General features: G+C 32.8%; 3 protein-coding genes across 5 annotated transcripts in view; 1 reads left to right on the top strand and 2 right to left on the bottom strand.

The window, feature by feature from the left end:
• Positions 1-2,316: 2,316 nt before the first annotated feature.
• On the bottom strand, positions 2,317-12,968 carry LOC119631559 (broad-complex core protein isoforms 1/2/3/4/5). 3 transcript variants are annotated; one of them, XR_005246677.1, is made up of 6 exons: positions 12,910-12,968; positions 10,072-10,316; positions 5,132-5,452; positions 4,163-5,067; positions 3,362-4,091; positions 2,317-3,175 (listed from the first exon to the last, which is right to left on the bottom strand). XR_005246677.1 is itself a non-coding variant. In XM_038023879.1 (5 exons), the coding sequence occupies exons 2-5, from the start codon at positions 10,213-10,215 to the stop codon at positions 3,416-3,418; spliced, it is 2,046 nt and encodes a 681-aa protein (XP_037879807.1). In that variant the 5' UTR covers positions 10,216-10,316; positions 12,910-12,968; the 3' UTR covers positions 2,317-3,415. The 3 variants fall into 3 exon arrangements, 2 of the variants coding, with proteins under 2 accessions (XP_037879807.1, XP_037879808.1); XM_038023879.1 differs by having other exon boundaries at positions 2,317-4,091; XM_038023880.1 differs by lacking the exon at positions 12,910-12,968 and adding an exon at positions 12,075-12,778 and having other exon boundaries at positions 2,317-4,091.
• Positions 12,969-22,000: 9,032 nt separating this feature from the next.
• LOC119631801 (nitric oxide synthase-interacting protein homolog) lies at positions 22,001-23,220 on the bottom strand. The gene is made up of 3 exons (XM_038024315.1): positions 22,372-23,220; positions 22,204-22,312; positions 22,001-22,121 (listed from the first exon to the last, which is right to left on the bottom strand). The coding sequence occupies exons 1-3, from the start codon at positions 23,076-23,078 to the stop codon at positions 22,050-22,052; spliced, it is 888 nt and encodes a 295-aa protein (XP_037880243.1). The 5' UTR covers positions 23,079-23,220; the 3' UTR covers positions 22,001-22,049.
• A 730-nt stretch (positions 23,221-23,950) lies between these two features.
• Positions 23,951-25,022, top strand: part of LOC119631441 (39S ribosomal protein L39, mitochondrial) — a 3,138-nt gene continuing 2,066 nt past the window's right edge. The window contains exons 1-5 of the mRNA XM_038023635.1: positions 23,951-23,997; positions 24,058-24,138; positions 24,225-24,543; positions 24,599-24,699; positions 24,750-25,022. The exon at positions 24,750-25,022 is cut by the window's right edge and continues 170 nt beyond it. Coding sequence (XP_037879563.1) covers positions 24,069-24,138; positions 24,225-24,543; positions 24,599-24,699; positions 24,750-25,022 — 763 coding nt within the window. The 5' untranslated portion in view covers positions 23,951-23,997; positions 24,058-24,068. The remainder of the gene's footprint in view (positions 23,998-24,057; positions 24,139-24,224; positions 24,544-24,598; positions 24,700-24,749) is intronic.

Raw genomic sequence — 25,022 nt, 5'->3', positions numbered from 1 at the left:
CCATCGTACCCCAATTGTCGGTTTTCGGTTTAACGGTTCATAAATGGCGAGACGAAATGACTAAAACTGCAATTTTTTTGGTCACTCGCAAGTTGGAAGAGTTATCCAGGATACACTGTCGTAGTTCGAAAGCGAAGTTCTGCCACAACCAGCATACTCACCAGACATTTACGCCTCCTAATTACCGCTTGTTCAGATTGATGCAGCATGGCTTGGCTGGCACGCGTGTCCGCAAAATTAAAGAAGTGCGAAAGTGGATCGGCGCGTGAATCGCTACTAAACCAATATCGTTCTTTCGGCATGGTATCTCGCATTGGGTGCCGGCAAGATGGGAAAAATTTGTAGAAAACAATGGAAAATATTTTGTTTATAGTACATTGAGCCAATTTTCCACAATAAATGCCTTTTCCAAGTGAAAAAGTGATCAAAATTCTTTCAAACATCTAATATATATCAGCGTTGAGCAGAAGAGACACAAATCAACACAAGATTTATGTAGACGATTTATATTGCTGTAGTTATCGTGAGACCATGGTATAAATAGACGATAGCATTCCATTTTAGTACCTAATTTCCTATGAATATCAAAGTTTGAAACCACGTCATATATCAAATTTTCTGATGGGATCCTCAAGTGGCCGAGGAAGCAAGGTATCTCCAAGTATGTTAGAGTTTTCAATAGAGCCGTTGATAGTGCTTTAGATGGTAGCGGGCGCTTCAAGACTTTAGTCTTGGAATTTATTCTATATCTAAATTAATATAAATAACTTAAGAAATTATTAGAGTTAGAAGGTAGAAATTTTTCACATATACTTTACGAAATCGTCCTTTCTTTTTACCACACAAATTTACAAGTGATTAAGTATAATTTTTGTCACTTTTTTTGAGTGTTTTGTACATTCTTCAAATGAAGATTTATTATTTGGACTTATGGTAGACACTGCGATTAATTTTTTTTAATCATACCAGCCTTGGCAAGTAGAATGCTAAAATCATAGTGATGGGTAAGCGAGATTCGTCTCCCGCCGAATGTAATTTTCATCAGTGTTTTCTTTTTTTTTATTGTTATATAATGACAATGGTCCCATACCCCATAGGTATATATGAAACTTAACATATCATCGGTCACATGGTCACTTATTATGATAAAATAACAAGGAAGCGCCTTAATGAATACATTAAGAAGAAGAAAATTCGCAATGTCAGCAATAATAAGGTTATGTACAACAAGAATTAGTGCTGGAGCCGGTTTTTTTTTTTTTTTTTTTTTATTTTTAGGATCTGCAAAACAAAGTTTTCTCTTTAGAAACTGTGTACCGTTTCCCAGTTCAACGTCAATTCAAAACATCTTAAACGTGCGTCGGATGATAAACGAATCTTCTTTAGATCGAAAAGAAAGAATATCATTATATCACTTTATATACATATATCTATCCCACTTTAAAATAATATATAAAAACTTTAAATTAAATTACAAGTGATTTTTATACGGATTCATTGGTTAATCGGGAGCATTTTCCTATTGACACTTATGAATACGTATTTAGTCTGAAGGGCAGTAACTTTCTTCTTACGAGTTGATTATGCAGCGAAAGTATAAATAAAATTCTCCTTTTTCTAGGACGATTCCTGAACACCTAATGCCCTGTGTCTTGGTACGATGGACTGCATCATCATCTAAGCGACAATATTCGTTTTTGCCCTAAGTTATTGATTCTTTTTATTCCCATAAATTTTGGATTCAATACGTTTCAGATTCTGTCTACAACTTATTCAATACTTCCTTTTAAAGTATATACAGCTTGTCTTTAATGATAATAATAATGTTGCTCGTTCCACGCTCAGCTGTCGATTTTATCAGGGAAATTTTCCATTACTCATTCTATTTTTCGTTACATTCCTTGCTAAATATGAATTTTTTCGAATGTTTTCTCATGCCGAAAGGAAAGTAGGATGAAAGGTGACCGGCCTTACCTCAAAAAGTTGCGATGATGAAAAAAATTTACTAATGAAAATTGCTAATGCATGTTATGTTTGAAATTTCTGCTCGAACTTGTAATGGATGATATTTGATAAATGTGTTAATTTAATTATTATTTACCTGATTTTCTATTTGATTTTTCACTTTATTAATAATTTTTATTCATATGTTCAAAAGTATAAATTCTGTCTTTTTTTGATTGTGCATTGTGTAGAAATCTGTGTATAAAAAACTTCTTTTTTTTTTTTAAATCTAAGTATGTTTGTATATAAAGTGTAAAAGTGTTTATGTGTAAGGTATTTTTTTCTCTTGTGGTTTAAATTATAACTAAATACTAATTACTTTCAAGTACATTTGGACGTAAAGCCTTTGTAACAATTAGGCGTTTTATAGGTAAAGGCTTGTTTAATAAGTCATAGGAAAGAAAAAAAAAAAAATTTAACAGGTATAGGAAAATGTTTCACTATATATATCACAGTCAGGGACTAAGAATGGGATCAATAACTATTTAATATAAATACATCGGCAATTCTCTCTTAAACTATATGTATAAGCTCTACTCTCAGAGCTTATGATTTCTTTTAATTACATATATGGTATATAAGACCGCATATATATACCGTTATCGAAATATAGCTCAGAGACCCTACCAAAATGACTTAATTAATAATATTTAACAAATATATAAATATGCTATGAAGCTCTCCTACAAGTATATATAATTTTTTCGCTTGCACCACAATCGTTGCCGAGCTAAAGTTTTCTCTATGTACAATCTATTCATAATTGAGGTTGAGGAAGAGGACCATTTTCCTCGGTCATATCTTTCTATCAGTGATTGAAAAAAAAAATTCACTTTCGCGTCAGCCACATTGGTGGTAATCACATCTATATAGGAACATGTCAAAAATTTTTTTAATTTGATTGACACGATTATCGCTAATCATAATGATACCGTTTTAAGGACAAAAATATGCAGGAAATAAACGTAATCATGAAATTAGACTAGTAACAGATTTTAAATTGCAAAGTTTGTCACCTGTCTTGGATTCACAATTTATCCATATATGAGACATATATTCAGTTAACAGCTAAGCACAGAGCTCTTAACAGGCGTGTCGTGCCTTGTGGTGCGTAGTCGAAGACTCCTAACAGCCGTAACTGAATATGCTGATCTGAAGGCGTCTTCGACTCCTTTTGAATGAAAACATATCAATGTATTAAAATGATATCTTGACAATATGACGTCTTCTTCTTCTTTGTAAAAATGTGTAAAAATGCTCCAAATTATGGAATCTTGTGTTAAAAAAAATGATTAGCGAACGATATAAAAACGGCTTATCTGCGAAAGCTGCCTCTTTTAATTGAAGAATTGCTTACCTTAATTTTCTTATCATTGCAATCGCTTTCTCTAACCGCATTAATATAACTATATCATGGCGTTACTTTTGAGCTGGTTTTTGAATCGCTGGCGTTATGTAAATTTTCTTTACTATCTAAGCTTGCGGAGCTAGTGACACTACTACTACTACTATTAGTACTATTAACTAACGGTTTAGACAGTTCACTAACTGCGGTGACTGGCACCGCGGTGGTGGTGGTGGTGGTGGTAGTAGTAATAGTAGTAGTAGTAGTAGTAGCAGTATTAGTATTTGCCATTGCCTTATTATTATTATTATTACCAATAGAATTTTGCATATCTAACATTGTCAAGTTTGAGTTGCTATTCTTGCTGGTTAACAATTGATTGTGTTGATGAGCTGCCGCTGCGGCGGCCGCGGCTAAATGAAATTGATTTGGTAAAAACATATAAGCGGCAGCATTTAATTGTGATTGAGCTTCGGCATTTAAAGATTCAGTTGCTGTAGTGGGAAAATGAGCGGGCACATGAGATATATTTGGCGAGTTGGGGCTAGTTTCAACGGTGGACGAATTATTTGTTCCCATTGTTGCGGAGCCGCTTGTTATGGTGGTGTTCAATAGCTTGGTAGCTCGTTTACGACGTGCTTCCGTTTCGCATGGTGATGGAGCGCCAGGATGACGATAGGATACATGTTTACGTAAAGCATCTTTACTTCGCGATACGTGCGAACAGACATTACAAGCATATCTAAATGGAATGTGATAAAAGAAAAGGTCTTTAATCGAACAGGATTCATTTTGGTTTCCGTCTCGCGTTACCTTACATTCTGATGAGTTTCCAAGTGAACCCTTAAATTATATTGATTGCTTAACTGTTTATGACAAATAAAACAAGTCGCGTAGAGCTTTGAGTTTGCCATAGGCTTTCCGTTTGGTGCTGTAGCGTGTGGACTTGGCGGTGTACTAATCTTTTCGGCATCGCATTTAAGACCATCCTCGTTCGCCATGTTGAAGTTCAAATTTAAATGACCATGAGGACTAGTGGGCGATTGCGAAGTATTCGCCATCGAAAATAATGGCGTTTGCTTGGCAATCATTAGAGGTGATGTTGTAGAATTATAGCTATCTAAACCAGTCTTTATGCTAAGAGGTGCCAGCGGTGCTGGCATATGACCTTGATTTTGCGTACCCTCTTGACTATTCGATTTTCCGCAGCCCCCTCGCAAGCTCTCAACTATTTTATCAATGCGTTTAATATCTTTTTGTGGCGTCGATTGCTCATTCTGCGATTTCTTATCGCCGCTACAAAATCGCTTGACCGGCGGAGTTTCTTCATTTGCGATTACCTTTGAATAATTATCTGCGTTTGCCATTCCAAGGGCACCTTGGTATAGATTGCACTGCTGCTGATATTTAGCTAAAAACTCTGTCGTTTTATTTAAGGCCGTCTGTGAGAAATTTAAAGGCTGTGGCAGAAGGTTCGGATAGAATTGTAAGGATTTCAAAAAAAAATTCTCCAATGGTAAAGGAAATTTAGTGCCCGTTAGAGGATTAAAATGGGATGAATTTGTCGCGGAATTTAACAGTGAGTTTGTAAGGGGAACTGACGATGACTGATTATTATTAGAATTGGATGGAGAGGACGGTGTTGATGGTGATTTTTGAAAATCTTCTTTTTCTGATTTACTTAGCAGTTCACTGGCAGCTTTTGTAGATTTCTGCAACTGTGTATAAAATATTTAATTAGAGAATATCTCAATATTTGCAAAGATTTTTCGAAAATATTACATTGTTATGCACATCGGCTAAACCCTTGATACCCAAAGTTTCGGCCAAACTCAATAGCGTAGGTATTTGCTCTTCATACACGTTCACCTCACCGGAATACATAAAGTTCAGTAAAGCCACAATCGCTGCAAACGAAGCACCAGGTATAATAATAACCGGATGATTTGTAGTATCTAAGGTGCGAAAAATTTCCAAAAAGAAACTACTGCAGGCACTTAAGACCACGCGGTGCGCACGTAAATTGCGGCCCTCTGCTGAGATGGTAACATCGGTCAGCTGGCATTGATCCAGTAAAACAGGAAGTGTACTAAGTAGGCTGGCCTATCAAAACATATATAAGAATATACATATATATATATATATATAATGAAAATTATAATTCATTTCTAAATTTACAGTTACTGCGTTATATGGAATATTGAACAGGAGCGTTTAAACGATAATATTATATATTGGCCGTACCACGCACTAAATGATAAGCCGAAGCAACGTGCCCACCACATTTTAGGAATGGTATGCAAAGTTTAATTACGAAGTAACAATCTTTATTAGGCTATCCAGTATATGGGGTAGTCCTCCCACATACATTTTCTTTTTGGAAAAACCCATTCATTTATAGGAGATGATTGGATCGATTTAGGGACTTCGTGACGGATCGGATTGGATTTGACGTCGAGTCAGAAATAATTTCCGATCCTGGTAGATAGAATTTATTATTCGTATTTACCCAATATAAGGCAGCGAAACAAACGAGTCAAGAGATTTGTACTGTGTCATAGATGGATCAAAATTTCTCAGCTCAATTCGCCTAATTTTTACCAAATAATTAAAACTTCGCATTGCTTGGCCTGCTCGTAGTTGAAGACCATGTCTTTCTTAATGACCTTTATGACAATAGACGAATATGTGGAATAGCTGGCCGACGTAAATGGATCGATCCGAAATGTTATTCGATAATATTCGTATATGAACAATTAAGTATTCAAAACGATGGGCTGGGGCTCGCTCTTACAGTGGCGAGCAAAATTTGATAGACTATATTAGAAGAAAAATGCGTTAAATTCATACTCTTCTTGTCCTTATCGCAGTAGAGGAAAAAATTTGCATATAAAACACTAATCCTTACTGTCCTCTAATTAACTGTAAAAAATATTTCCGTTCGTTTGATTTGTAGAGTGGAACTGGAGAAAAATGACAGGATAGGAAAAGTTTTTGCATTTTATTAGGTGTTTGCAAAAATTTTGATCTGCGACATTTGCAGGAAAAAATGACAAAGAAATGGGAAAGAGCTCGTCTACATTCCTTTTTAATATTATTGACGCTAATCAAGGAGCACTTCAAGCTCTTCTTCTTCCAAATTCATTACTTTTGTTGTTTATTTGAAAAAATCTGCTGCCGGCTTATGGTGATGCTGCTCCATCACATTCCAATTGTCGGATTTGGTTTCAACGCCGACATGAATTGACCGAAAATGTCATTCTTTGGCCACCTATTGCAAAACTTGTCTAGGATACACTGTTGCAGTTCGAATACGAAGTTCAACCACGCCCAGCGTACTCACCAGACATGGTGTTTCTTGAGTATCATTCATTCAGATCGATGCAGGATGGTATGGCTGGCACACAGCTCCGCAAAGTTGAAGAAGTGGGAAAATGGGTCGGTGGATAAACCGTTGCCAAATCAATATAAATTCTTTCGACACGATACCACGATGCTGCCAAAAATAATGCAAAACGTTGTAGAAAATGACGGAAACTATTATGATTAATAAGTATTGCACCAATTTTCTGCAATAAATGCCTTTTCCAGGTGGAAAAGTAAGCAAAATTCTCGCAAACACCTAACACAACAAAATATAATCTAGAATCTTGACTTGACCTAACGTTGATTTCGTCTGACCATATTACTCGAATCTTCGAATCTTACACTGACCAATTTATGTGTTGCTTAGAGAATTCGAGACGAGCTTTAAGGTTTTCCTTTCAAATGGGCCAGGATTCTTTTGCTTAACTGCTGGAATAAGGACGAATTTTCGTAGTGCTCAACGCGCAGTTCATTTGCTGGTACTCTTATTTAATGCCATTACTGTTTACGTTCGGAGTTTGGACCTTAACGTAGGCTCCAGATATCGCCATCATTTTGAGACAACCTTCGGTGTTTCTTTTTTTTTTTCCTTTTTGTAGTAAAAAGTGCTGTTCGGGGACACACAGTTCGACTTTATTAAACATTTTTTTCATTTTATTTTTCGAAAACTTTCTAAAAAGTTTGACTAATCTTTTGTGAGATGAGCAAAATAGAGTTTTTTGCAAGGAGAGTCCAACCAAAGGGGCCTCAAAACTAAAGAGACTTGGAAAACTTTATGCGAACACAAAACGTGCAAAAATGCATTTACTGCGTAAACATTTGATTAGCTTGCTCTTTGTTTACTTATTCATGGACGGCAGTAGTAGAGGACAGTAAGGATTAGTGTTTTATGCAAAATTTTTTTTCTTGCTACGATTAAAATAGGAATTGTATGAATATATTCTTCTTCATATTATGTATTCAGTTTTGTTCGTCACTGTACGTGCCTACGAATGCATACAATTACAAAAAATATCATTTGACTTAGACAGCAAGGAACGAATACAAATAAATTTTGGATTTTGGCATTTGTAAAATTTGAATGTTTTAACGATTGTTGTTGTTGTTGTTTTTTTTTCTTTTTACAACGTTATACTTTTTTTGTATAGCCAAACTGCCGTCCATCCATGCATTAATAATCACTCTTTCGTCACTCCTTGTCGCTCGCTTTGCAGATTTGGTTTAAAAATATTTCGTCGCCTAAATATCCAAAAAAAAACAAGTTCTATAAGAACGGCGGTCATATATATATATATATATATATATATTTAAATATAGGCTGCTTGTTTGTTTATATATTTTTGGATATTTTTATGACAACTAACATATTGCATATGAAACAAGTAACAAGTAACGACAACGATGTCCAGTTGTACAAAGTTTCATTTAATCACTTGTTTACAAATTTCGAAATAAAATGCTTCACACGTTTAGAAAACAACCATTCATTTTAGATATCAATCAGTGAGACAATTGAGAGTCTTTCGATTTTAAAGCATTGCGCAGTTGCTTACGTCTCACGTCATGCAACATTTATTCGACTACGACCGGTATTTGACAATAGCCGAGATCGTACAACACATGAAAACTAACTAGCAATGCCACGAAACATTTTGTATTTGAAAAATGTACTCAATAAATCGAAACTTACCACCGATCTCGATCCAGAATTCGAATTGATTGTAAATATAAGAAATATAAGAAAAGAAAAAAAAACATTATATATCGCGCAGGGACTATAACACCGCTTCGGCTAAGACGATTCACGTCATTTATTCGCTTGAATGAAAACTATACTTTGTTTCCATCTAAGGGGGGTACTTATGTGAACTAAGTTTTTAAAAAATTTAATTCCCTTGTCAGAGATCTTGTTATTCTTCACCTATTTCTGTCAGAAAGTATTAAGATTGAAATTTTTGTTGCCATATATAAAATCTTATTTTCCTTGAGAATCCTGTCATGATATGTGATTCAAATATAAAAAATAGCTCCACCAAGCCGACATTTGGTACAATTAGCTTTTATTAGATGCTTGCATGTATTTTGATCTTATTTTCACTTTTATACATTAATTAAAATATTTTCCATCATTTCCTATACATTCTTACTATCTTTCTGGCAACATGGTAATACCATTATTCAAAAGAACGCTATTGGTTTGGCAGCGATCCAATCATTGATACATTCTCGCCAGCCAAGTCATGCTGCATCGATCTGAACAAGTGGTAATCAGAAGAGAGCTATGTCTGGTGAGTAGAAATTCCCATTTGAGCTGCAAAAGTGTAACCTTGGCAACCCTTGCAATGCGTGGCCGAGCCTTGTCATTGCAAGAGGATGACTTCGCAGGATGTTTATCGCCATTGCTAGTCTTTTTTGCAACAATACATAATTCAATGTGTTCATTTGACTCCGGACCGACATCTGTCGGCAACAGTTTCATTCGTTTTTAATAGCTCGTAATACACTACATTGTACTGATCCCGCCATGAATATTTTGGCTTAGAAATTCACCATTCGTCATCAGTCTCAAGCAATGAAATCGCAATATTGACATGAAGGTCGTAAATGCAATTTTGAGCGTTCCACGATTAGCGTCTATACTCACTGAATAACTTAATAATGCTAAATAAACAACAATTATTTGATATGTAGAGAAGGGTCAAAATCACAGAGTTTAACCGTTATGTAAATTGGTACTTTGTATTACTTTATCATGTTCAGCAATAGACATCGCTGATCAACATATATACAAGCATCTATTAATTCAATGTACCTCATTGTATTACAATTTTCATAATTCAATCCTATTTTCCTATGCAAAAGCCTCCTGGTTCGTAATAACTGAGTGGAAGATAAGGAAATTCAAGAAATTTCCCATCCGATTTAAAGTGTTCACATCAATTCTATATGTCTAAATGTGATTATGACTGAGCAAAATTGCAAATTTTTATCATATGATGATTGATCCGCAAAGTTTTTCTTTGGATCGAAACGCGTCCGGATATGCAATTTCGAAAAAATATTTCAAAAATTTTGATTAGCCATAAATCGATGCACAGAATAATTCTGAGTCTTTGAATGTATTAAATACATGCGCAAGAAGATTATAGGCCCTGCATATTAAGTTTTATAGGATATAAACTAAAATGACTAAAATGATTTTCATTTATTTATTATTATTTATATTTACGATAATATTATTTATTTTAGGTGAACAAAATGCAAGATATTCCGCCTAACATGAATATATTTATTTACATTATTTTAATCAATTATTAGTTTTTTCGCAGTTTAATTAAAAATTCTCTATTACCTACCTGATGATTATGCCATCTCAAGCAAAATTGCTGCTGATATTCATTGTGTTGTTGTTGTTGCTCTTGTTGATTCTTTTGTAATTGTTCTTGCTGCCTTTGTCTTATAGTCGATGCTGAGATTGAGCCGTTATTATTTAATTCCATAATTAATAAAAATGCCCTATTTTATGCATAAAAATGATTTCAGGCTTACTTCAGTATACGCATAACCCGTAAAGATAATCGTTCATATATATATGATGAACCTGAAAATAAAATCAAATTCTCGCGTAAGTCGTTTGGCCCCTTTTTTTCTGTATGCTATTGTTCAATAGGTAATATTAATTTCAAAGAAAAAAACTCCATATACCTCCAAAATCATATAAACCATTACTTTCTATTGTTTACACAATACATGTATGCATGTGTGTAACTGCCGTTATGTGATGAGAGAAAATACTCAAAACTATTTACAATAAAGAAGTAATTGATAGAGAGAGAGAGAGTGAGAGATATAAGGATAGTCAGTACATATGAGATATGTCTTAACAATTTTTGATTACGTATACGACATGAATAAACGTTGTTAATATTCATACATTCTCACTGCTCGCTTAACAGCATTGCATTCATTTTTTATTCAATTACAAATTCATTGGTTTTTATTTCCTTGTTTTAGAGAGAGAGAGAGAGAGAGAGAGAGAGAGTCAGAGTGAGAGATATAAGGATAGTCAACACGTTTGAGTTATATCTTAAAAATTTTTGGTTACGTATACGACATGAATAAACGTTGTTAATATTCATACATTCTCACTGCTCGCTTAACAGCATTGCATTCATTTTTTATTTAATCACAAATTCATTGGTTTTTATTTCCTTGTTTTTTTTTCTTTCCCTATTTATTGGCTCATGTGTGTGTGTGTGCGTGTGATAAACGTTATTAGGAAACACTTGTTATTTAATGTTTAAAAGAACACAATATTGTTTATATGCGAAAGCGTTTATCAATCAAAAAGATTATGCTTACGCATAGAGCAAAGTCATTTTAAATCGGAAAAAAGACCTATAAAAGAAGGAAAAAATTATAATCATATATGCTTTGGTAATTATAAATTTTCCTCTTTAAGAAATTGTGTCTTATCAGTAAAAAACAAAAAAGGATAATCAAAAACATAACAATGGTGACAATGGTATTTTCTTTCTTTCTTAAAAACATCTTTAACGCACTTAAAAGCTCATTAAACTGGTATGTAATAGTTTAAGACAAATTGTATTATTCGTCCACCTCAAAATTCTATTTTCTGTGTAAGCCGATTAAATGTATGTGCATGTGTACCCGATATTTGTATACAATATGTTTTTTTTTTCTTTTTTTTTTCCCTTTTTTTCTTGTATGTAGCGTAAGTGTTTTACATTTTTATCCGAGGGCTATTTTTACCGGTTCGAGAAAACAAACAAAAACAAGAACAACTAAAGCAATACAAAATTTTCAGAAATTTTCATTTGTCGTGTATAAAATTTTGAAGGTATATTCCTTTTATATATATATATACATATATATATATATATATTTTCTCTTTACATGTTTAGCACAATAAGTCGTAAAATATTTGGAGATATGCCGTTGTTATATGTATATAAATGTGTGCATGCACATGTATATGTTAAGGTTTATTTATATGTGCGTATACATTTATATGCATACGCGTACACATATACATACATATATATATATATACGCATACATACACGTACATCTAAGCGTGTATATGTTTTCACGAGTTTTCTATATACTTGTATAAACTTATATATATGTGACAACGAAATATCTCCAAGTATTTTACGACTTATTATATCTTTTGTGTATGTACCAAAGATCATCTAATTTCAAATGAGGAATTTTCTTTCATTCCAATATTTTGAAATGCTTTAGGTACCACTTATTTATTGCATGTGAATTGTTTTTCGCTAGCTTATACGGATGATTATGTGTAATGAACATATGTATGTATGTATGCATTTACATGTTGTCGCTGTTGTTGTTGTTGTTGTTGTTTATTATGTGACATTAGATGGATGCACTGGCTGGTTGGCTGGCTAGCTGGTTAAATAAAATTCTTTTACTTTTTTTTTTTTTCGTTTTTGTATTTCGCTTTGTTTTTGTTGTTTTTATTTACAAACGGTGTATTCATTGCATTGTATGGTTTGCGGTATTATTTTTAAAATTTGTGCTATTTCGAAATCATGTCGTTTGTTCGCTTGTGGCCAAATCTCAATGTACTCTGCAAAATCCAAGGTGCACTTAGACATATAAAATTTTGTTAATTTCAAGATTGTTGTTGTATATCGTTTTTTGCTATTGTTGTCGATAATAATATATTCCAGCCGTATGCGCCGTACGTAAATATGCATACACGTTAAAAAATAATGTCATTTAATTTAATTGAATTTGTTGTTGTTGGTGTTTTTTTTTTGTTTTTGCAAGCTTTTAAGAATATTTTTTTTAAGCCATTCTCCAAAATACTTTCCAAGAAAATTTTGTGTAAAGGAAAAGCTAAGCTAAACTTTCATTCAAGTCTTTGTAAGGAACTGACAAGATCAGTTAATTAGGATCTAAATATTTTGGATAAAATAAATATTTCTCGAATTCTTTCTTTGGATAAACAATATAAGTTTTTATATTTTCTAAATTTATTTTTTAAACTAATTTTCAGAATCTTGAGTGTTTTTCTTTTTTTTTTTTTGTAAGCTAAAAATACTTTATTAAAAATTGTTAATCGTACTATTAACTATTTTTTCATTTTTGCATTATTTTATTATTATTATTATATATTTTTTTATTTTTTTTGTTTTTTATACCTTTTTTATTAATGAGGAAAACTTTTATCGCAAATAATTTTTTCTGTTATTTATTTATTTTTTATTTTTTTTCGTTATTTTTAAAATAACCCGTTACTGTTTGGCTGCGTGTCCACCTTTGTGTCGCGTTTGCTTATTTCTAATTTGCCAAAATAATTCAGAGGTTGGAGATTTTCCTAAATGTCCATCCAACTCATTATACTTATACTAATTTTTTTTTTCTTTTCTTTTATCAATATACTTACGGTACCCGCTTCCTTCTTACCAGCGCTTTTGATACATATGCACATAAATACGTATATTTATTCATAGTTTACTCTGAGACGTTAGTTCTTTTTTTTTTTATTTTTTTTTATTTTTTTTTATATATATATACTTTGCCTCATCGTTATATTGCTCTTCTTTTTAATCTTATTGCTTAATAGTGTTGTTGTAATCTTTTTGAGTATATGTAACATGTTGTGTCTTTTGTTGTATTTATGGGCTAGCACAAACAGACCATTAGAGAAACGGACAGATTAGTTTTGGTTGTTTTGGCACTCGTTTAAAAAAAAGTTGACAATATTCTATTTAGAACATTTACTGAGAAAATGTGGCATTGCAAGATCTGGATGTTGATGGTGATTAATTATAAACGAGGGAGAGTTTTTTTTTTTTTTCTTTAAGGTATCTTATTATTGATCTTACTTGCGAATGTTGCAAAATAAGAGTCGGTTCAAACATTTCGCAAGGATTGAAATTTTTTTCAATCCAAACTTCCGTGATCGATAAGAACCGTTGGGAATCGATAAAGGATTTGATTAATCAGTTAGTTAAATGATTAATTAATTAAATTTATTATTTTAATTTTTATTAGTTTAATTTAATTAACAGAGTCAATTAAGTTAAGCTATAAACCGACGCAATTAATCGAAGCAATTACAATTAGTTTACAAACTCTTATCGAAATCGAAATTATTTTATACTCACTACCGAAAGCTATAGATAATCATTTAATCACTAAAATTTGCAAGGAGTGGAAAGAAACTTCTTCAGAAGGTCCCTACAGAGTATACATAATCTAGATAAGATAAATCCGTCTGTAAGTCATTCTGTCTGTTCAATTCATTCTCCTAGCCATGAGTTTACATATCGATTTTAAATTTGAGAAAAAAAATTGCCGGATTTCCTACTGATGCTGAGAATGCGTCATGTTGATCAAAGGACATACAAGCTGCGAATATCCGTCTGTTTTGAAAAACGGAAAATTTGGCCTATCCGTTCATTATCCATAAGTTGCAGCGATACAAATTTCGATGTATATCTGCAGTCTATGAATGATGCTACTGTATCTATATAAAAATGTGAAAAATCGGCCACGCATACACCGTATTATATAAAGCATTGAAATTTTATGTTTCAAGTTTTAATTGATTACTCATGAAAGCCTGATAATTTTCACATATAATCTAAAATTAGTAGTCAGCCGCTTCTGTCTGCTAGGTTTTCATCATCTCTTGTCCATCGAATTGCTGATATTTGAAAAAACTAAATCGATCTATGCGTTCTCGAAAGTTGTCATTGTATCCGAAGAAAGAAAAGCATTCCGCGCTTAATGCCATAATAAATAATCAGAGCATATCTAGAAAGCTTTCGATTTTCTTTAACCTAACGTGCTAAGTAGAGCAGATACAAAAGAGTCTTTTTCTACAGTGGCGTTTAGTGGCCTCTTATTGGATTGCCTCAAAAATTGTACGTAACCTCATCTTTGTTTAAACAACATTTAATTGGCTTTGGAAACCACAAACTACCGCAACGAACGAATATTCTCGTGGGACACCATTTTCATATCTTCTTCATACTGAATGGTGCATATTGTTAACGTTGCTTTAATTTTCAGCTATTGAGTGCTGGGTTCGTGACTTCGGGTAAATGTTTGCTTTTAACAATTCAATTTTCTTCCCCTTATCTGGAACTCATTCTTCATTGCCCTTTTATTCTAGTAAGTTGTGCACTTAAATTTTCATCCAACGTTTTCGTTCTTTTTCTAGACTGGCGATGTCCAGAGCCGCCTCTTTATTGCCTGATTTTTTTCTAATTTTTATTCAACCCGGCTGATGCTCTATTATTGACATTCGCGTTTTATGCACGTTTTCATTCGATCTTCTCTTCGAATGGTTGGGCGATAGAAACTGTACTTCTCTCAATTTGACGATATACTCGGTGGGTTCGGTTTCATGTCATAGCTCGGGTCTTGTTCTTTCTCTCAATTTGGCGATAATTTCCACCTTGCCAATAAATATAATATTCATCGTCATCACCTAGCTGCCCGTGTATACGTCTATACTTTAAGCTTCCTCTTCTTAATGGTGCCAATAATCGATTTCCCTAATTTTTCATTTAACCTAAAATTCTCATCCTGCCTTATGCCAGAAATGCATTGCGAACTATTTATTCCGTACAATTCTCCGTTGCAGGCGTCATGCCTTCGGTAATGTGTAAATATCCTCGTCTAGAAGATAAATTCCATAATCGAGGCTTTTCTATATCCGAATGAATTTTGCATTGCAGGCCTCATGTCCCTGGCAGTATGTAAAGGTTGTCGTCTGGAAGATTAACTTCATAATCAAGGTTTTTTTTATAATAAAACTTTTTTTTAAGAAAATACAGCACAAATATATAGAGCAGGAGTACACAGAGCAGGAGTACAGTTTATATAACATCACGTAATGATGCGTTTACAGCGAAGATTTTCTTCAAATTGAAGCAAAGCTCATAATTATAAACTTATAGGTATGTAGGAATAGAGTTTTTGGAATTTCCTTCAGTTAGTTTTCATGAATTTGAAATAATTGCCATTAGTCGCAGTTTTTTCATTGCATTCATGCAATTTTCCACTAAATACTAACATAAAACTAAAAATTGTTGTTCCTCAGCGAGAATGAAAGAAAATGAATGCAGAATAATGATTGCATACATAAAACAATTGTTATCGTAGATGTCAACAACATTGATTGCTTTTTCGGATTCCCATTCCGCATAAGGATGCTAATGTAACTCAAGCTCTTATACACTTGTGTGTATAAATCTAATTTGCAGTGTAGTATTTTAAGGATGAGAATCAGCTCAAGAATGTGATTTCACCCATAAAATTTTCTACGCCAAATTTACACGACATTCTTCTATTGTTGTGACGACGCGAACAAAATTTTATTTTCATATTTTGCTTGTGGGGGGTTTTGACCTCTCATAGAGCATTGGGTTTTACAAAAGGACCTTCCTACAAATGATAAGTTAAATCTGTTATAAGCCAGTGAAATATTCCTCAATAGTCGAGATTTCTAATAATATGGCATTATTAACTTTTGCCCGATTCATAAAAAGCTATATTGTGGTAAGAGGCGAGCAAAAGCTGTAAAAAGACTACATGTAGATATGCACTGTGGGTTTTCATATAAGAAGCAGAAAATGGCTAACATTTTTTATGTGTGTGTGTGAACGTGTTAGATCATCAATAAGTTAAAGGTTATTTTATATGTTCGAATCAAGATGGGAGGTAGAAAAGATTCGCGTATAGCCATATATATAGTTGTCGTGCTTGTTCTATTCCCATTTCAACCGATTAGCGCATGCAAGGCTTTTTCTAACACAATGAACAAGTACCTCTTGAGAAAGTTGAGAAAGCAGAGGCTACTTCTTGAGGTGAAATTCTTGAAATTTCTTTTAAATGTTAAGCCGAACAAACACTATTTCGCTTAGAATTCAAATGAATGTCTCCTACGAAATCCGATGCCTGGGATTACCGCAAACTACTAGACCAAAGACTAGATCAGTAAATTTTACGATTAGCAAGTAGAATAAGCTTTAGCAACCAAAGCTTCTTCTTTTCATTTTTTTTTTTTTTTTTTTTTTTATAAAATCTTATAAAATATTGTTGATATAAAATCCCCCAGGTACTTTCAACATATCAATAGGGTTAGATGGTCCCAGAATGAATCTTCAGAATGAGTTAGAAAAGTTTCCACATTCATAAAGTATATGATAAGACTTTTTCGAAAAACTCTAATCGGACGAATAGAAAGAGTTCTTATTTAATGCATAAGTTTAAATTTTCTTTCAAAAACTTTCCAGCACTTTTTGAATACGCGAACAACTCAAAGTCAAGCTTAGCTGCCATGAAAGGTTCATTTTAAAAGTGTTTTAAATAAATGTTACAAACATTATAAAATAGTGAATATCTTTCGATTTTAGATATAACAGCGATATATATATATATATATATATACTTTGCTATTAATATCATAAATTTTATTCGCACATAAGAACTTATATTTTGCAGGCCTGATCAGACATAATTAATATTAATTAATAAAAATATATTTTATGTCTACCTTATTCCAAAAATATTGCCGAAAATTTTTACACATTTTTTACGATAATGATAGCCAGACAGCAAATATACAAACACATGAGTAACGGCAATATCTATACGCAGTGTAATAAACGTTTACATATCTATAATTAATCAGTTAACTGCGAAATTGAGTTTGAAAAGTCACTCATCTTAATTACGTAATATTTAGTCAAGGGCTCTGGAGAGACAGCTTCGTGTCCTGCTTTTCTCAAGATGATATAAGAACAAGAATCAATCCGGTATGTTCGCCTCTCTTCGATACATTGAGAAACAGCTTTAATCATGCTATATGAAAGCTTAAATGCGTTCGATTATACCCGATAGATCAATTTTGAGTAAAGGCGAACCTAATGACTAAAGAATTAAAAGAACGGCAATTACATAATGTCGCATTTTTTCAGAATTTATCCGTATATATATATTTCTTTATCCTTTATTTGTACTCTACCGAACTTAACAATGGCAGATCAATATAAACTTACAGTTATAATAACTTCACCTACCTTACTAAGTCATAAGCAGCCGGATAAATGATTAATTAAATCTCTCGTAAAAAATTCAACTGTCAAATGCAAGAATGCAACAGAAGAACGCAAGAAGTGAACAAAATATGCAAACAATATTTTTGCGGGCCGAGCACGGAACTATTGCAGATAATCCGAATTATGCATCTTTGCGAGTATTTTTAAACTTTTTTTGTGAAACAAATGAATAAAGCCCCCAGACATTGTCACGTGGCGAATGTATCGAATAATTGAAAATATATATATATAATAATTGAATATATTCCATAAATTCCAACTTTCCACTTATCAGCTACGAATTCTGATAACCATTGAAAATGAGCGTAATGAGGTCACAAAGATAACCATAGAGAGAGAGAGAGAGTCATTTTCAAACCATAGACAATTATGATCCAATATTTAGTACAGCAATACAGATAATCACTAAAAGGACCCAGATCCCATGCAATCAACGAAAAAGTCGTACTATTCAAGATGGGATATGCTGAAGAGACTAATAGAAGATATTGTTACGAAATTTGGTAGCTAACAGGTTAAGGTAATTCAGCACAACGTACACGTACGAAACAAATGCATCTAAAAAAAAAAAAAAAAAAAAAAAAAAAAAAAAAAAAAAAAAAAAAAAATATTAACATGAGTATAAGTGCTAAAAACTAAACAACAAATGACAACGATAAATTGTCTTTCCGCACAGACATACTGCGAGAAGCGCAACTACACCCGATTTTTAAAGATTACAATTAACGGATCTTTGTGCGCAAAGTTTCTTTTAAAATTTTCGCTTCAAAACTAATTCACCAACGACGATATTCGACATTATCATAGTAACTATATATAATATTTTTCATTCCCCCTCGTATTTTGAGAGATCTCACTAAAATACTTTTTTTGAAAATATTTTTATTCTAAAACTTTTATCTAAAACATTTGTCGAAAACTTTATATAAACGCGATATTTTGAGCAATTCATTGACTGAGCGACCCATAAAATTTTGAAAAATTCATTGCGAAATCTCTTATCAAGGCGAATAAGAAATTTCTTACCTCTCATGAGGACTGCCGGACATACCAGTTTTATGATACCGTATGTAAAGAGAGAGAGAGAGAGAGAGAGAGAGATACGCATCAAATACCCATTTATATTTTTGATTAGACCGAGATGTAATGAGTCTAAACACAATGCCACAGCAAAGATACATATACATATGTATATATATATATATATATATATATATATATATTCGTTTTCCCGTCTCTAGCTTTTGCATATGTAAAGGTATTGAAATAATTGATTGATTCGTTTTACGTTATCAATGCCACAATAATGATACCATCGAAAATGGTATATTAGCTTGGTCAACAAAGAAACAAAGAAACAATTATTAAATATCCTATGAAATAAGAAAATAAATAATCAATGCAAAATTCCGTCCATTACTCGCATCGTGCATAGGTGCGTTTTAGTACAAGAAAGTCGAGCCTTAGCCTATATGTATACAGTAAATAATGTAAAATCTAAAGGGGGATGTCTGTCAGTCCGTCTAGCCAGACTGTCTGCTATTGAAATTGTAACGTTCGAATATTAATATAATACATAGCTGAGTGTTGCTGGTGATGCTCACAAAAATATACATGATTTACCTACCAGCGCGAAAAAACAGAAGAAACTTAAAAAATATTATTAATTACAACATTTCGAGAAATTTCTTTATTCTTTTTCTCCAATCGTTGATTACATTAAATGAAAACGAAAACTCTCACTTCCAATCCGTTTTGTAAAAGTTCCGTCCCTCAACATATGATGTATCGTTGTTTAAATCATTTGACAAACCTGAAAAACAACTAAGAACATTATAGCCGAGCGATGCCGACTATTACATACCCTACCCTACTTCGCCCAGTGGCTCGTTTTGGTAATAATACACAATAGAGTACACGTCATTTTCATGAAACGCCCGCATATTTTTCATATAAGAGTTTGCGTATTATGATAGCGCCTATATAAATGGGTATCCCAAAAAAAAAAAAAAAAAATAGATCTATGTTATTCAAATTTCCTATCGTTCATTTCTTTTACTGAAGCGCTCATATGCATTATTAAGACGTAATGAGATATCTTATAAGGAGTCGGGGCAGATATAGATCCATGTGGTTCAAATTATGTCCTCTTAATTTTTTTATTTAATTACTATCATAAACAAATTTTCATCACAAAAAAATGAACTTTTTATGACATATAAGGGTTTAACTGTCATGAAAATCCCTATGGGCGATGGTATCCAAAAAAATAGACTGGCGTAATCCAAATTTGGTAAGATAGATTTCTTTACTAACTTTCACAATAAAATGTTGGAAATTTTATCCTTTTACTATATAAAGCTTTATTTTTCGCAGGTTACATGAGAGAGGGTTCAAAACATAGTCCCAGCCGATCGAAAGTTTTCACATCAACCTGAAACTTAGTCACTTTTGCAAAGAAATTTTGAAAATTGCAATTTTTTCCCATAGAAGGAATTTTGCAGCATAGGGTATTTTATGGGGAGTGGTCGACAAAGTGCATCGATCGAAAACATTTCCAATAGCGTAAGTCCTTGGGTCAAAACATGTCACTGTACCAAATTTCATTAAAATATCTCTAAAATTGAGACCTGTAGTTTGAACACATATTTACATACAGATAGGGTTAGATAGATTCAGAATAAAAGATGCGTCTACCTTAAGCTCTTCTGAGTGTTACAGACGTCCGCACTAACTTGATATACCTTGTCCCTTGTCGTTATATGCGAAATCGGATTAAAAATTTTTGGTAACGATAGCGATAACATAATTGTATATTTCTAATGAACGCCATAACATCTACGACAACACTTTTTTAACTAATTATTATTAATATATAAAAATGATGTAAAATCAAATAAAAATAATTGACTTGAGCTATACGCTATAGCATTCACGTCCGCGAAAGTGTTAAACCATCTAAAGAAGTCGCAGCAGCAAGTAATGACATCGATCAGGCCGAGCTGTCATCGATTTTAAGTAATTTAAAAGTTTAAAGATCCGGACATAACGTCACTACAGCACTACAATGCAAGAACTTGGAAATGTGAACAAACTAATCTTCGAATACGATTTTTTGCTGCAGTTTGAGAAGAAATTATGCATTGACGCAGTATTATAATATACTTAGTTCTTAAATTTTTTTAGGTTGAAAGGAACGAAATTTAAAGCGAGACAATTTATTAAACTAATGAATTTTTTTATGCATGCATTTGCGAAAACCTTCACATTCACACATACATACACTTAGCGTATCAATGTGTCTTGCAGCTGCATACACATCAGAACAACTCAGTATTGTGACCAAGAAAACAAAAAAAGTGAAGAAATTATGATTGGTTGTGACCGCGTCTTTTATACCCACCATCCCTATCTTAAAAAAAATAATAAAAACCATATCCCGGTATTATTTGATGTAAAATATGCTCAACCACAGAATACGTTTATCATTGTATATGCTATAGTTTATGAGTAGTACGGAAAGCGGTTAGGAATCGAAGCTAGCCTTAGCTTATGTTGCAGTGTAGGCGCCTTGAGGTGACATGAATGTCGATAGTTATTATAGACATTGCACAAAGATGGAATTCAGAATTTCATACCGATCAGGAACTGTATAAGACCACTTTATAGTGTCGGAAGCTTGCTTCTGCATATTGCAAAAGCTTTGTCAATATTATCACACTCACATATTTCGATGGAGGGTATAAAATAAAATCTTCCATTCTATCCATTTGTTTTTGTCATAGACTGAATTTCTTTACATAGACAATGAGATTTTTTACATTGGATCTCATGACTAATACATATGATGAAAAATCTATAAGCTCTTTTAAATTAAGAGGAAGAAAAACGGCATATACCTTTTCTTTTTATAAATGAGAATATACAACACACGGGCAAAAAGAATCGACGCATCAAAACCGTGAATAAGTCTTTCACGTCCGCATGCATTGTAGTAGATTTTTTGCGCTTATTAATGCGCACAACAATTATTTTGATGAAATGCCTTCAATATAAATTAATTTAAAAAATTTAAGAAATAAATTTTTGAATAAAAACGATATTTAAAATTTTTTAACTGAATTTAAGTTCAATTAGTCAGCGATGAATGAGGTTTATTAATAATATGTTTTTATTACATTGATAAATAAGAAATTATTTTTAATTCAAGCTTGCAACATGGGACGTTTTTCCTTAGCCTCTAGGCCTGCGTTGGTTAACGCATAACCCGTACCACCCTAGACAATGGTAAATAACGAGAAAAAAAGCGAACATTTTGAAAACCATTCAAATTAACTAGGAATATTTGAAAAGGCATACTCTTTGCAACGGTATGATGTCTTTATCCTTGAGCTTTTCGTTATTTAAAGGGTGTATCATATCCTTTTTAATTAACTTTTCCACGCATTCCATGGTTACTACGTCACCTCTGTAGAAAAAAAATTTCATAAATTTACTTAAAAATCTTCGTTGTGTTAGCAAACCAACGTCGTTCGTAAAACTGCACAAGGTACTGCATTACTTAATACATCATGTGTCACAGGACACATATATCTCACTTCCTTTGCTATTAACGATGTGCTGGTATCTCCGTCTTTTAATAATGTGAACTTAACGTTTATTAAATCTTTTACTTTTAAAGGTTTGCCGGACACTGGACAAAAGATCGTCGAATCTGGCTTTTCTAATTTCATGTTCCCTGCATTAGGGGACTCTGACGGTAACCAAAAACTGGGCAATTTCTTTTCATTACCATTTGCCATATTAGAAATGGAATCGGCATCTTTACTGGTCGTCGCTTGAACACCTAAATGTTTCTGTACGGCACCGTTCACAGGTTTGCCAGCTTTAACAAATTTTTCCATATCTATGCGCTGCTGGCGTTCAATTTCTTGCGTCTGTTTAGTTTCGAAGGCTTTCTTTAATTTTTCGTATTCCTTTAATTTACGACTGTATTCGTTCTTCTTGGTTATTATATATTTTAAAATAGCCTCCTTATCAAATAAGTAACCATCTCGGGATATAACAGGATTACGACAAGGTTGTAAAGTCAAACAGCAACAATCGAAAGGCTTTACGGAATCTTTACCTAAACGTTGAGCATTAGTGCCATATCCCGACTCATTAGCGTCCTTTTTCTTCTCATTATAAGTATATACAGCACCAGCTGTACAGTTTCTGGCGTGTCTGGTCATAGGCTTCCGTTTACGAGCAAACTTTCTTTTCCAATTTTTCTTTATATTAATGCAAAAGAAAACTAAGTAGTTTTGCTACACTTTACTAAAAAAAACGGCTGTTTTCGTGTCAAGTTTGATAGATTTTGATTATTCTCATATGAAATGCTTTTATTACCAGATCGCGATATGAATAATAGTGGTACAAACTGGCTTAATTTGCTTTTTCTTCTTATACGAAGCTGCCATAATGAGGTGTTTCGGGTTAAAAGCTGTCAACTTACCAGTTACAAGACTAGCAGCCACGCTCCCACATTATTTTGCAGGAAAATATAAACAGAATCATTTGGTTCTAAAACCAAAAATAAAGAAATCAATTTAACCATAAACAGCAAATTTATAAAAAATATTAATAAAGAAGTTAACATTAAAGTAAACAAGCTTGTTTATTGAATAATGATTAGGTATATTTACATATATATATTATGTATACTTTTGTGTATTAATTGATCCGTAATTTGGAAATTACCATTTAAAACTTCTAATAAATTGATAAATATATTTCAAATTTAGAACAGATGATCTTTATTGCTTGTTTTTCGTTTTTTGCAAAATAGGGCACATGATTAGTCAAATAAGCAAGTCACGTAATATAAAAAATATACAATGTAAGATAACTACAGATTGAATAAATAGCTTTAAATGTTTATAAGAAAATAAAGAACATCATCATTTCCTCTTGCAAAAATTCGACAAAGTTAATGTCCAGTCGCGAAAGTAGGAATAACGCATTATTGTACTTAAGCGCATTGTGTCATCCCCAAAAACCTTTTACATAAAGCTGCACAAAATAATCTGGCATCGCTAAAAAAAAAAACATCACTGCGACTTTACAACTTTCTATTAAAGAGAAAGATTGCCGAAATTATTCATTCAGAGAGTAATTTTATGTTCGAATTTATTGTATGAAAATATGTTAAAGAAAGTTTTATTTATTTAGTAACCGAAACCATGTCCGTTAGTAAAGTGATATATAAGAGCTTTAAAGTGATAGGAAAATTGCCGCAAATACAAAATTTTCGTAAGATTCTTTTTCAAAAATAAGTTGCATGAGGTTAGAATATATATTTAATAAAACTCTTCTGTTTTTTTTTTAATGTTTCGTAGGATGTTGTTCTAGTTTATCTTTGAAACAACGTAACGAATTATTTACTGCGGAACAAAAACGACAGCGAGAAAATGTGGGACGCATTGAGAAAATCGAGGTACGTTACTTGGGCTTACCAGAAGATGTAACTTTGGTGATGAACCGGGACTTGTCTACACCTTATAATTGTGCTCAACATTTATCTGAAGGTCACTGTAAGCGTTCGGTACTAAGTCTGGTTGATGGTAATGTACCTTGGGACATGCACAGACCTTTACAAGCCAGTTGCACATTACAATTATTGCATTTCACTATATCTGATCCACATGTGGTCAATAAGTATACACTTATACAATTATTGGAAACATTATCAATTTAACGAATACTTTTGTAGAACATTTTGGCGGTCCTGTAGTTTTATGCTGGGAGCTGCTTTACAAAATGCTTTTAAAGAGGATGCTCACTTACAATTGCATAGCTTTCCAGGCCCAAATAGTAAGTTAAGCATAATTGATTCGTAATTATTTAATTTAAGTTTATTACAGTTAAAACGGGTAGTTTTATTCATGACATCGTACTTGGCTCTCGTGATTGGCAACCAACTAAAAGTGAATTGCGAGCACTTTCTGCCGAGATGATCAAATTGGCCGCTAAAGACCTCAAATTTGAGCGACTGGAGGTGAATCAGGAGTTGGCCTTGGAAATGTTCAAAGATTGTCGCTACAAAAAAGAACAACTTCCCAGCATTTCACAACAAAATCGTGGTCGTATTGTATTATATCGCATGGGGACACATATCGATATCTCTAAAGGGCCTA

Source organism: Glossina fuscipes, unplaced genomic scaffold, assembly GCF_014805625.2.
Source record: "Glossina fuscipes isolate IAEA_lab_2018 unplaced genomic scaffold, Yale_Gfus_2 1, whole genome shotgun sequence".
NCBI classification, from domain to species: Eukaryota; Metazoa; Arthropoda; class Insecta; order Diptera; family Glossinidae; genus Glossina; species Glossina fuscipes.
The sequence above is the reverse complement of the archived record's forward strand: the minus strand, read 5'-3'. Positions and strand labels throughout refer to the sequence as shown.

Excerpts from the sequence above, each read along its gene's own strand:
- LOC119631801 (XM_038024315.1), bottom strand. The coding sequence starts at position 23,078 with ATGACCAGACACGCCAGAAACTGTACAGCTGGTGCTGTATATACTTAT. Across the intron at positions 22,313-22,371 it reads TGTGCAGTTTTACGAACGAC|AGGTGACGTAGTAACCATGG; the intron begins GTTGGTTTGCTA and ends TTTTTTCTACAG. Across the intron at positions 22,122-22,203 it reads ACATCATACCGTTGCAAAGA|GGTGGTACGGGTTATGCGTT; the intron begins GTATGCCTTTTC and ends ACCATTGTCTAG.
- LOC119631559 (XM_038023879.1), bottom strand. The coding sequence starts at position 10,215 with ATGGAATTAAATAATAACGGCTCAATCTCAGCATCGACTATAAGACAA. Across the intron at positions 5,453-10,071 it reads TGAGATGGCATAATCATCAG|GCCAGCCTACTTAGTACACT; the intron begins GTAGGTAATAGA and ends ATGTTTTGATAG. Across the intron at positions 4,092-4,162 it reads GAAACTCATCAGAATGTAAG|ATATGCTTGTAATGTCTGTT; the intron begins GTAACGCGAGAC and ends CATTCCATTTAG.